Source organism: Agrilus planipennis, unplaced genomic scaffold (assembly GCF_000699045.2).
Source record: "Agrilus planipennis isolate EAB-ADULT unplaced genomic scaffold, Apla_2.0 scaffold42, whole genome shotgun sequence".
NCBI lineage: Eukaryota > Metazoa > Arthropoda > Insecta > Coleoptera > Buprestidae > Agrilus > Agrilus planipennis.
Genome location: NW_020438888.1, coordinates 696,391 through 707,408, shown reverse-complemented (window position 1 = coordinate 707,408; position 11,018 = coordinate 696,391). Strand labels below are relative to the sequence as shown.

Sequence of the window (11,018 nt, the reverse complement as noted above, 5' to 3'; positions counted from 1 at the left end):
GAAGAAGTAATCGAAGCTGTAAATGGTTATTTTGAGGAGCTTGACGAATCAGTCTATAGAGATGGCATTAATAGACTGGAACACCGCTATGAGAAATGTATCAGCCTTGGAGGAGATTATGTTGAGAAATAAAAAAAAAATTTTTTTAAAAACCTTGTTTTTCTTGGTCAGGCCGGAAACTTATCAATCCACCCTCGTATAGTCAACGTAGAATTGACTTTGAGTATAAAAGAAGTAACTGTTAATAACAGAAATTACAAACTTTAAAACGAACATAACTTTTGGTCTCTTTTAACTATTTTACAACACTTCTTTTTTAAATTGTATTCACAATTAAAAAAATAGTTGCAAATCAGTGGAAATGAATATTTTTTAAAAATTCCACGAGATGGTTTTTTTTTTTTAATTTTCTGGCATGTTTTCAAAGGTTTAATTTTTTTACAAAAATTGGCACATTTTACAATTGTTACTCAAAAAGTTAAATAAAAATCGATCTTGATGAAATTTGGAGTATATTTTTGTATTTCTTTAATCAACGATTTCTAAAAGTATACCTACGGCAGAAAAAGCAATGGGGAAGAGGCATTTCGCAAAATGTAAAAAAAAAGTTCATTTTCTTCAAAAACTGTTAAATAGCTTTCCTGAATGTAGACCCTACTAAATTTTTTTTTGTTCTACTAAGAATAAAAATAGACAGTAATCAAAAATTGAAGAACTAAAAGCTTTATCAAATCTGTCACTTTGAACGACTTACATGTACCACACGATTAAAAAGTCGACAAAATTAAATACTATGATGAGTACCTAAACATGAGATTTTCCACGCAGAAACACTTAAGTATCCTGATTTTTATTATAGTAAACACTTATTGCAAGAAAACTACACTTAACCTTGACTGACAGATAAGTAATAACGGCTCTAATTTAAAAAGGATTTAGAATTAGTTTCACGATAAGATTAATTAATTAGACCTATTGTTTCTGTAAGGGGTTTCCCTCTCGAACCGATTGTTGAGGAACTCAAGGACATCTAGAAAATTGAATTTTATGTTAGCAAATGTCCCACAGTTTTCGAGTTGGTAGTTACTTTGATTTTTTTTTTAATTTTTCTTCATTTTTATCGCTTCCTTCAGGAAAAATTAGTTATCATTCGGGAACGTTCTCGAACGTTCTAGAATTAAATTCTCAAACCCTGTATATAAAGTTCTTTGAGACGACTATCTTGCAACCTCCATTTCTTTGATGCCAAAAGTTTGAAAAACAATTATCCGTCTGTAAAGGGTTNCCTACAATCGCTTCGTAAATAAGTCATTATTTCTCATAAAAAGTAAAGGAGAAAAAATGGTTATTGTGGGTTATCCCTAAGAGATAGACATATACCAGATAAGTGAGCCCGAAAATATTCATTTAAATTGCATGCTGTAAAGGGCCATATTGATCTATATTAATGCACAATGTATTTAAGGTACTTAATTGGATAAGAATTAATGCCGTGTTACTTAAAATCGTTTAGTAAATAAGTCATTATTTCTCATAAAATGTGAAGGATAAAAAATGGTTATTGTGGGTTATCCCTAAGAGATATATATATACCATCCCGGACTTTTTTGTAGACCCTTTTAAGATGCACAATATTGTAGTACATTATTTTGATCTGTCTCGTAGGGTTCAGCCAGCGTTTGCAATGTAAGCGCAAAAAATGTGTTTATTTACGACATTACATTAGAAACCTCTAAAATTATCAGCGTTTCTCTACTATATTATGCATGTATTATAGATATAAACCTTTCTCTTGAATCACTCTATCCACTAAAAAAAACCGCATCAAAATCCGTGACGTAGATTTAAAGACAGCGGGAAGCGACTTTGTTTCATATTATATAGTGATAAATACCTTTATTGATACTGTTTTTCCATATATTTCGTATTTCGCGAGATAATCGAATTTGCAATAGTTTTTGCGGATTTTCTCCCCAGCTATGCAGGGTAAATAATTTTCATTTACATATTCGTGTTCCTCAAGAAATTTCCGATAAAGTGACTCTTGTTTCAGTCATTTTCTCCATTATGAGGTACTCTTCAGTCATTTCCCTCATTTGACTGGACTAGTATTAGGCACGTTACCTAAATCGAATCGAAAAAGTTCATGAAGGTAAATGTTCTGTAGAAAGGGACAGATGTGGATGGCGATTACGATTGTTGGATCTCATAAACGCGTCGCAAACAGCTTCAGCAGAATTTCAAAAATTGTTTGATTTTATGGCCAAAAAATAGCATGATTAATTTTTAATTCCTTGATCACTTCTCTATCGAGTCGGTTATTATACAATTGTCTTTCTAGAATTAATATGGGCCAGGAGCAGGACAACGGTTTACACGTCACAACAAGCAGCTAAAGTAAAGCAAATCCTTAGTGACAACGGTCTCTCTGATCTAGCACCGACGTATGCTGTACAGGACCCAAAGCAATGCTTACCATACCCTTAAAATTTGTTTAAATTTAATCTGTAATGAATTTGTTGGCATGTGAATAAAATTATTTGAATCAATTTTTTCCTCTTTTCTAGAAGGTTCGAGAACNTGTAAATGGTTATTTTGAGGAGCTTGACGAATCAGTCTATAGAGATGGCATTAATAGACTGGAACACCGCTATGAGAAATGTATCAGCCTTGGAGGAGATTATGTTGAGAAATAAAAAAAAAATTTTTTTAAAAACCTTGTTTTTCTTGGTCAGGCCGGAAACTTATCAATCCACCCTCGTATAGTCAACGTAGAATTGACTTTGAGTATAAAAGAAGTAACTGTTAATAACAGAAATTACAAACTTTAAAACGAACATAACTTTTGGTCTCTTTTAACTATTTTACAACACTTCTTTTTTAAATTGTATTCACAATTAAAAAAATAGTTGCAAATCAGTGGAAATGAATATTTTTTAAAAATTCCACGAGATGGTTTTTTTTTTTTAATTTTCTGGCATGTTTTCAAAGGTTTAATTTTTTTACAAAAATTGGCACATTTTACAATTGTTACTCAAAAAGTTAAATAAAAATCGATCTTGATGAAATTTGGAGTATATTTTTGTATTTCTTTAATCAACGATTTCTAAAAGTATACCTACGGCAGAAAAAGCAATGGGGAAGAGGCATTTCGCAAAATGTAAAAAAAAAGTTCATTTTCTTCAAAAACTGTTAAATAGCTTTCCTGAATGTAGACCCTACTAAATTTTTTTTTGTTCTACTAAGAATAAAAATAGACAGTAATCAAAAATTGAAGAACTAAAAGCTTTATCAAATCTGTCACTTTGAACGACTTACATGTACCACACGATTAAAAAGTCGACAAAATTAAATACTATGATGAGTACCTAAACATGAGATTTTCCACGCAGAAACACTTAAGTATCCTGATTTTTATTATAGTAAACACTTATTGCAAGAAAACTACACTTAACCTTGACTGACAGATAAGTAATAACGGCTCTAATTTAAAAAGGATTTAGAATTAGTTTCACGATAAGATTAATTAATTAGACCTATTGTTTCTGTAAGGGGTTTCCCTCTCGAACCGATTGTTGAGGAACTCAAGGACATCTAGAAAATTGAATTTTATGTTAGCAAATGTCCCACAGTTTTCGAGTTGGTAGTTACTTTGATTTTTTTTTTAATTTTTCTTCATTTTTATCGCTTCCTTCAGGAAAAATTAGTTATCATTCGGGAACGTTCTCGAACGTTCTAGAATTAAATTCTCAAACCCTGTATATAAAGTTCTTTGAGACGACTATCTTGCAACCTCCATTTCTTTGATGCCAAAAGTTTGAAAAACAATTATCCGTCTGTAAAGGGTTCAATTGAGGGATGATAAAAATATTATATTCAGAGATTACGTTCAATTGCCATTTCCGTTTGATCTTTCTCGTTGTACAGGCTACATTTCAAGAGTGCTATTATTTCAATTTGTTAACTTTTTAATTTAACACGTTAACAGTTAATAGTGGTGTTTTTACTATATCACCAGCTGGGAAAATTAATTATGATTCATATTTTTCCGTCTGAAGTGATTGAGATATAGTTTTTCTATCTTTATGTTATAGTTTCTTCAGTTCTGCAACAAATAATTTTTCTATATGCTTCCTTATTCATCTTTGTCACCCGTTTAAATTGGAAAAAAGACACTGATGACAAAATAGTTTGTTTACCGTGAAAATCAGAGCCAAAATAGAATTGTAAAAACTTTTATTGATGTAAAATCAACATCTATGAATTTATATCAAAATATTTACAACCCCATTTTATTTCCGATCTTTTACACATTGTAATAAGAGAAAGAAATAGAATCCATAGTTTCTTTAACTTTGGGTTCATCTAATAAGTGAAGTTTTTCGAATCGTTTTCTAAGAATTTTGGATTATAGGCATTTATTAGCACACCACAATATCTTGTAGTTTTCAGTTTTACACAGCTGGCGTATATCAATTCGATTTTGTTTTGGGGGCTGTTTTGTCGTAATTCATAGAATTTCGTAGTTCTTTGCTAAAGGTAAGACAAGTGGTGATTTGGCAGGGGTTGATATCAGTTTGGAACTTCAAAATTCCATGGACCATGACATTAAACCCGGAAAACAATATCGATCCAATATTTTAGATTATCCATTTCCAATGAGTTTAGAATCTTTTGGGCTCTGTTCAATTAAGTAATTAAAAGGCATACATGGAATGTCTCTTTGTACCCTTTTAAAGCTTCTAATACCTTCATTAGCCAATGTGAGCAACTTTCATTCATCATTTTATCTAATGTCTGATCGGTGATACTAGCAAAACATAACGGCAAAAACGAATTTTGCATTTTACAAATAGAAAATGCGTTTGCAAAAGTATTTTAAATAAAATACAAAATGCTTTTCTCAAAAAAGTATTTAAATGCAAGATACGAATAGGTGTTTTTTATTTTGTATTTGCATTTTGAATGCAAGTATTTCGAATAAATCACATCTCTGGTGAGGGCTGTGCCGCGTTTAGTGGGAGGCGATTCTGCAGTCCCAAGCCCCGCGGTTAAAGGGGTGAATAAAATAGGCAACGTTTCAATAAATTGTAAAAATTTTACATTCAAATGTCGCACGCTTTGTTTGTTTAAGATAAGCTCAAAAACGCACGCTGCGTGCCATCAATGACCATGATTTTACGCACAAACACTTCAAAATATTTTTAAATCTTGATTTACTATAGGGAAAAGCGAAAAAAATAAAACTCTCAATACTAGATAATAAACCGTTACTATGTGATTTTTTTTTATCATTGTTTGAGGGATGACAACAAATAACGGCACATTTTCGATCAAAACAATTTTTTTTTTTTCGATACGCGATATGAGACCCGTTTTGATTTGTTGGGAAATTCTTCTTCATACATATAAATACGTCCAGAAAAAATATACTATCATTGTCCTTTGCAAGCAACAAGCAACAAAGTAGTAAAAATGTTCAAACTTTTCGCGATTGTTTTTCTTGCATTGATAACGTATTGTTATTCACAATACACGTCGTCGGGCCAGTGCGAAGACAGAACACAATTAAAAGCAGTAGACAATTTTGATGTTGAAAGGGTAAGTTGATATTATTCGTTTAGCATTTACTTGAGAGTTTACATAAGCAATTTAAAAATAGTCAAAATTGACTCAGAACGTTTTTGGTGGGAACTCAATAATGAAACTGAACCAGAAAAACTGGGTAATTAAAGTTTACTGCATCGAAAAATTTAAGTAATTTCCTATATGTTCACTATTGGACCCTAAAAGCTTTGGAAACCATTTTTATACACATTGTCAGAGGTACAAAAAAACATAGGGTAAGTTTTCATCATTATCATAAGGTCGTCAGTCCTAAGACTGATTGGACACGCACTTCCACTCTTTCCTACCGTAATCTAAGTCTACCTCTACCCCTCCTAACTCCTGTTTCTGCCTCTAATATGTCTCTGACTAGACCTTCATGCCTGAGAAGATGTCCCACCAATCTATCTCGCCTATTTCTTATTGACTTCTATAGAGTCCTCTGTTCTCCTATTCTTTCTAGTACCTCTTCATTTCTAACCTTCTCTATCCACGGTATCCTCATCATTTTACCTTTTATTTTCCACTTTCCATGTTTCGCACCCGTTCAGGGTGTGTACAAGTACAGGGTATCTTGTATCCCGAAAAAAAAAAAAAATCCGAAGAGATAGAAAAATAGTTTTATGTGTTCGTCGATGATCTTCTTTGAAACACCAACGCGAGCGAAGCCGCAAATAAACCCTAATAGGATATAAATTTATAGATGAAAAAAACATTTATTCAATTAATTGCAATTTTTCCCAAATAGTATGGAGAAAGCGGCAGGAAATGGTACACTGTGTTCACATACAACACCCCGGCCGATTGTCAATTTGTCAATTTTACCATAACGTCAAACGTAAGCATGGACTTCTATTGGGTACGAAAAAATTTAACTTCTGGAACATGGGGCGGTAGGTCTGATGGCGTGGTTTGGTGGACACCCGACAATGGTACACGTAATGCGATTATAAGTCTGGTCTATCCCAACGTTGCCGACCCGTTAGTATATCCAATTGTTGGAATTGATTATGACGGGTACAGCCTTGAATACAGATGCATCAATTTAAATAGCACAAGCAGAATGGGTAAGAGAGTATTTTTTACACGGAGACACTTAAGTTTTTATGACAACGCAGGAATTATAATTTCCGATTGTAAATGAAATAGTAGAATTTATTAGGTAACTTGTAATAATCACAATTTTGACATGTTTTTTAAAACTTATTTCAGGTATCTTAATTATTACAATTTAATTTGTAATATCAACTAAAATACATTGTAAATTTATTTCATTTTTACAAATTCGGGTCCAAACTGTAATTTTTATTATTTTTGCTTACAAAGCAACGGGCTAGTGGGATAAATTGTAAATATCGCTTTAATATTTAGCTTAGCTTTCATTTTCTTATGCTTAAGTTTTTATTTATGGTTAAAAATTGAATGATTTTATGGACAAGAACTAACATCATCAGTTGATGAAATGATTTTGTCCTGGTTCGGGTGTAAAGATAGTCGCTTTCCAACGTTTCGCCAGAACGATCGGCAAGCATCTTCAGAGAAGCTTCCATCTCCGATGTTGAATTTGAAGCAACTCCAATCGACGACGATCTTTAGACCCGAATCAGCACAGCCGCAGCATCATTGAACATTTCACACATGATAAATTTGACGATGTTCCGTCTTTTTATTGACACAGTCCGATAAAATCCTAATAAATATCGACATCACGTCGACTTCTCACATTCTTTGTAAAACTCGGTCGTTATTCTTTAGGATGCTGTATTTCTTAGGTGGTTAAGATAGATTTGTTTTTCTAGAATTGATATGGGCGAGAAGCAGGACTACTAACTACACATCAGAACAAGCGGCTACAGTTACCCAAATTCTTAGTGACAACGGTCTATCCGATTTAGTACCGACATACGCCGTACAGGACCCAGATCGCTGTTCATCATAAAAATAAAATCAAAATTTGTGAAATTTGTACGAAATTAATCGATATTAAAGTTTCTTAGCATGTGAATAAGCTTTTTTTTCATCGATTTTTTCATTACACTTAGATTTATAAAAGTATTACTTAGTAAGAGATTTATTCGTTGAGAATCGTACCCAAATTACGTGACCTATTTTTTACCAATTTTTTTACCCCCATCTCCCCCTCGGTGATTTTCCGTAGTATATGCCAAGACCCCCTCCCCCTCTACTTTTCACATATTCTATATNAGTTGATATTATTATTATTTTCCCAATAATCACAGAGACAAAATTATTTGATGGCACGTCTTTGACCTGATTAAACTTTTCTTTATAAAAATGGCACGTCGATACATAAAGGTTCGCCATCCCTGGTCTAGACCATTGGTTAGCATTCGGGAGGACGCCGGTTCGATTTCGGGTCCGTCTGCCGTGGTCCAAGTTTTTCTGTGGCTTCTTTGGATCACTTAGGCAAATGCTGAGGCAGTAATATTCCACAGATAATCTTTCACTCTCTTCTGTCTTCATTTCGTCCGTCTCAACATTCTCACCCGAACCACCACCCACCCATTCCCAGCACGATTCCTTAAAGCAGGCTGAAGAGGGCCTTCCGCCCTACCTTCCGGCATAGTCCGGAGGGACTGCCCGCCCATCAGCATTACTGGCTGGTGGGAATGAAACATCCAAAAGTTTTTTTTTTACTAGAAGCTTGGTTTGTACTCGGATTTACTCGAAGGTTGCTCATTGTTCAAATTAAGCAAATACGTGTTTTGGCACTTTGTAAAATCAACCCTCAAGGATGAAATGTTGTTGCTACGTTTGCATTTGAAATCTAAGATGGCGACATTACATAAAATTAAAACGTTGTAAGGATGAATAGGGAGTTAAAAGGTGATATTAATCTCTGCGAGCGAAGCCGCGGGGATAAGCCAGTTAATTATAAAAATTACTCGACCCTGAATGAACTTAAAAACAACAATATCTCTGAGTTATTCCACGTGCAAGCACTTAAATACTTCCAACGTCTGATTAAAAAACGCACGAACAATACTGCTGTCAATAATAAAAAAGTATCGCTAAGAGAAATTTTGTTTTCTTTTGTTTCGAGCATCTAGATAAGAGATATTTCCCGAGAAAGGATTAGGTAAATTAATTTGAATCACTTTTCTTCGTACGAGTATACGTATAAATAAGGATCACAAAAAAACATTGAGCCATTACTCTTTGTAAAGAAGAAACCAAAAGTACTTCGTAAAAATGATTAAACAATTTTTCTTCATTGCATTTTTTGCATTGATAACGTATTGTTATTCACAATACACGTCGTCAGGGCAGTGTTCAGACAGAACAAACGTTAAGGCCGTAGACAATTTCGATTTTGCGAGGGTAAGTTTTTCTATTTACTAGCTTTTACTAGCGGCCTAAATTGATATTGGCTTTCACGTAGAATTGTCGGAGAATGCAAAAGATTAATATTCTATAGTCATCTGCTCTATTTCAAATGTACCATCATCATCATCATCATCATAGGGACGTCAGTCCTAAGACTGGATGGACACGTACCTCCACTCTTTCCTATCCTGAACTAAACTTCGCATTTCCCTAGAACAAGAACAACCTACATCCTTAACTATTTGTGAACCTTCAACCCAGGTCTACCTCTACCCCTCCTAACTCCTGTTATAGCCTCTAATATGTCTCTGACTAGACCTTCATGCCCGAGAATGTGTCCCACCAACCTATCTCGCCTATTTCTTATTAACTTCCAAAGAGTCCTCTGTTCTCCTATTATTTCTACCCACGTTATCCTCATCATTCGCCTACAACACCACATTTCGAAGACTCACTGTCCATGTTTCGCACCCGTACTACGCCGCGCTCCAAGCATACACCTTTATTTAATTAATTGCAATTTCTGTCGACAGTACGGAGAGACTGGCAGAAGATGGTACACCGTTTTCACATACAACACCCCGGCCGATTGCCAATTTGTGAATTTCACCATAACATCAAACATAACCGTCGATTTCTTTTGGAGACGAAAGAATTTAACTGATGGTACATGGAATGGTAGGTCTGATGGTGTGGTTACGTGGACACCCGATAGTGGTACACGTAACGGGATTATAAGTCTAAGATACCCCAACGTTCCCGACCCATTGATATATCCAATTCTTGGAGTCGATTATGATTCGTTCGTCCTGGACTACAGATGCCTCGATATAAATAGTACAAGCAAAATGGGTAAGACAGTAGTAAATTTTTTATTTAAAACTGACAGAAGGGCACGTTTCTGAAGAAAAATTCAATGGGACAGAGAAGTTCGTGGTAGTTAGTAATCTGTCGAAACTGCTAGATTTTGTTAGATCTCATCAGCGCGTTGTCGACAGCTTCGACAGAATACAGATCAACTTTATCTGCTGCCTTGACATAGCGTTTTATGAAATTCTACAAACGGTGCAATAAACGCCATCTGTTGTACAATGAGACATTTACTGGATTCCAATATGTTCAACAAGATCCGTTTAGATACGGACCTTGTCGAACATATTGAAATCTACTAAATTTAGCATTTACCGCATAGAATTTCAAAAATTATATGATAAGGGCCGTAAGGAATCGGCCCGTGACGGATACCTGAATCGTCATCGGTTTCTATTGATTATTATAAATATTTTCATTTAAATCAGTTAAGTCGTTTTATATTTTTTTATTTTATTTGTCTTCGGTTTATTCAAAAACGAAAGTAGATAGAGATCTGAAAGTTGCAGAATCAGTATACTCATTTACCCTGAAAAGATGATTCAAATATCCATTGGAGGCCGATTCACTATGATGATTAAATTTTGATTCCTTGTCCTCGAGTTGGTTACTATACAATTGTCTTTCTAGAATTAATATGGGCCAGGAGCAGGACAACGGTTTATTCATCAGAAGTAGCAGCTCAAGTACAGCAAATCCTTAGTGATAGCGGTCTCTCCGATTTAGCACCGACATATGCCGTACAGGACCCAGAACGCTGCTTACCATACCCATAGAATTTGTAAAATTTATATGATATTTTTGAAATTTGTATGAAATTAATCAACATTAAATTTATTAGCATGTGAATAAGTTTTTTGAATCAATTTTTTCCTTTTGTAGATGAATAAGACATAGCACCTACATAAGGTCTGAAATTTACAGAAAAAATATAGTGTGAGCTCGTAATACGAGGGTGGATTGATAAGTTTCCGGCCTAACCAAGAGATGACGCCACTAGGCCTACCTTGAGGTGACATTCTATAGTACCATCCTTGGATAGCTTGTAGCTATAGTTTCAGCCCGATCTCCTTGCTAGTGTAGGTTTGACAGCACGCTGAACAAGACGCCTCTGTGGTTTTCGTAAAAATGGAAAAGCAGGAAAATCGTGCTGTCATCAAATACTTTTATTTGAAGGGGTTAACGCCGAAGGA

At 34.4% G+C, this 11,018-nt stretch overlaps 3 protein-coding genes across 3 annotated transcripts in view; all 3 read left to right on the top strand.

The window, feature by feature from the left end:
* The window catches only part of LOC112906803, a 14,035-nt gene extending 11,486 nt beyond the window's left edge, over positions 1-2,549 (top strand). The window contains exon 3 of the mRNA XM_025981751.1: positions 2,342-2,549. Coding sequence (XP_025837536.1) covers positions 2,342-2,487 — 146 coding nt within the window. The 3' untranslated portion in view covers positions 2,488-2,549. The remainder of the gene's footprint in view (positions 1-2,341) is intronic.
* Positions 2,550-5,457: 2,908 nt separating this feature from the next.
* On the top strand, positions 5,458-7,203 carry LOC112906822. Its single transcript, XM_025981805.1, has 3 exons — positions 5,458-5,601; positions 6,356-6,674; positions 7,124-7,203. Exons 1-3 carry the CDS (start codon positions 5,476-5,478, stop codon positions 7,201-7,203), a joined length of 525 nt encoding a protein of 174 aa, XP_025837590.1. The 5' UTR covers positions 5,458-5,475.
* Positions 7,204-8,769: 1,566 nt separating this feature from the next.
* Positions 8,770-10,674, top strand: LOC108744971. The gene is made up of 3 exons (XM_025981753.1): positions 8,770-8,949; positions 9,489-9,807; positions 10,456-10,674. Exons 1-3 carry the CDS (start codon positions 8,821-8,823, stop codon positions 10,599-10,601), a joined length of 594 nt encoding a protein of 197 aa, XP_025837538.1. The 5' UTR covers positions 8,770-8,820; the 3' UTR covers positions 10,602-10,674.
* Positions 10,675-11,018: the final 344 nt, after the last annotated feature.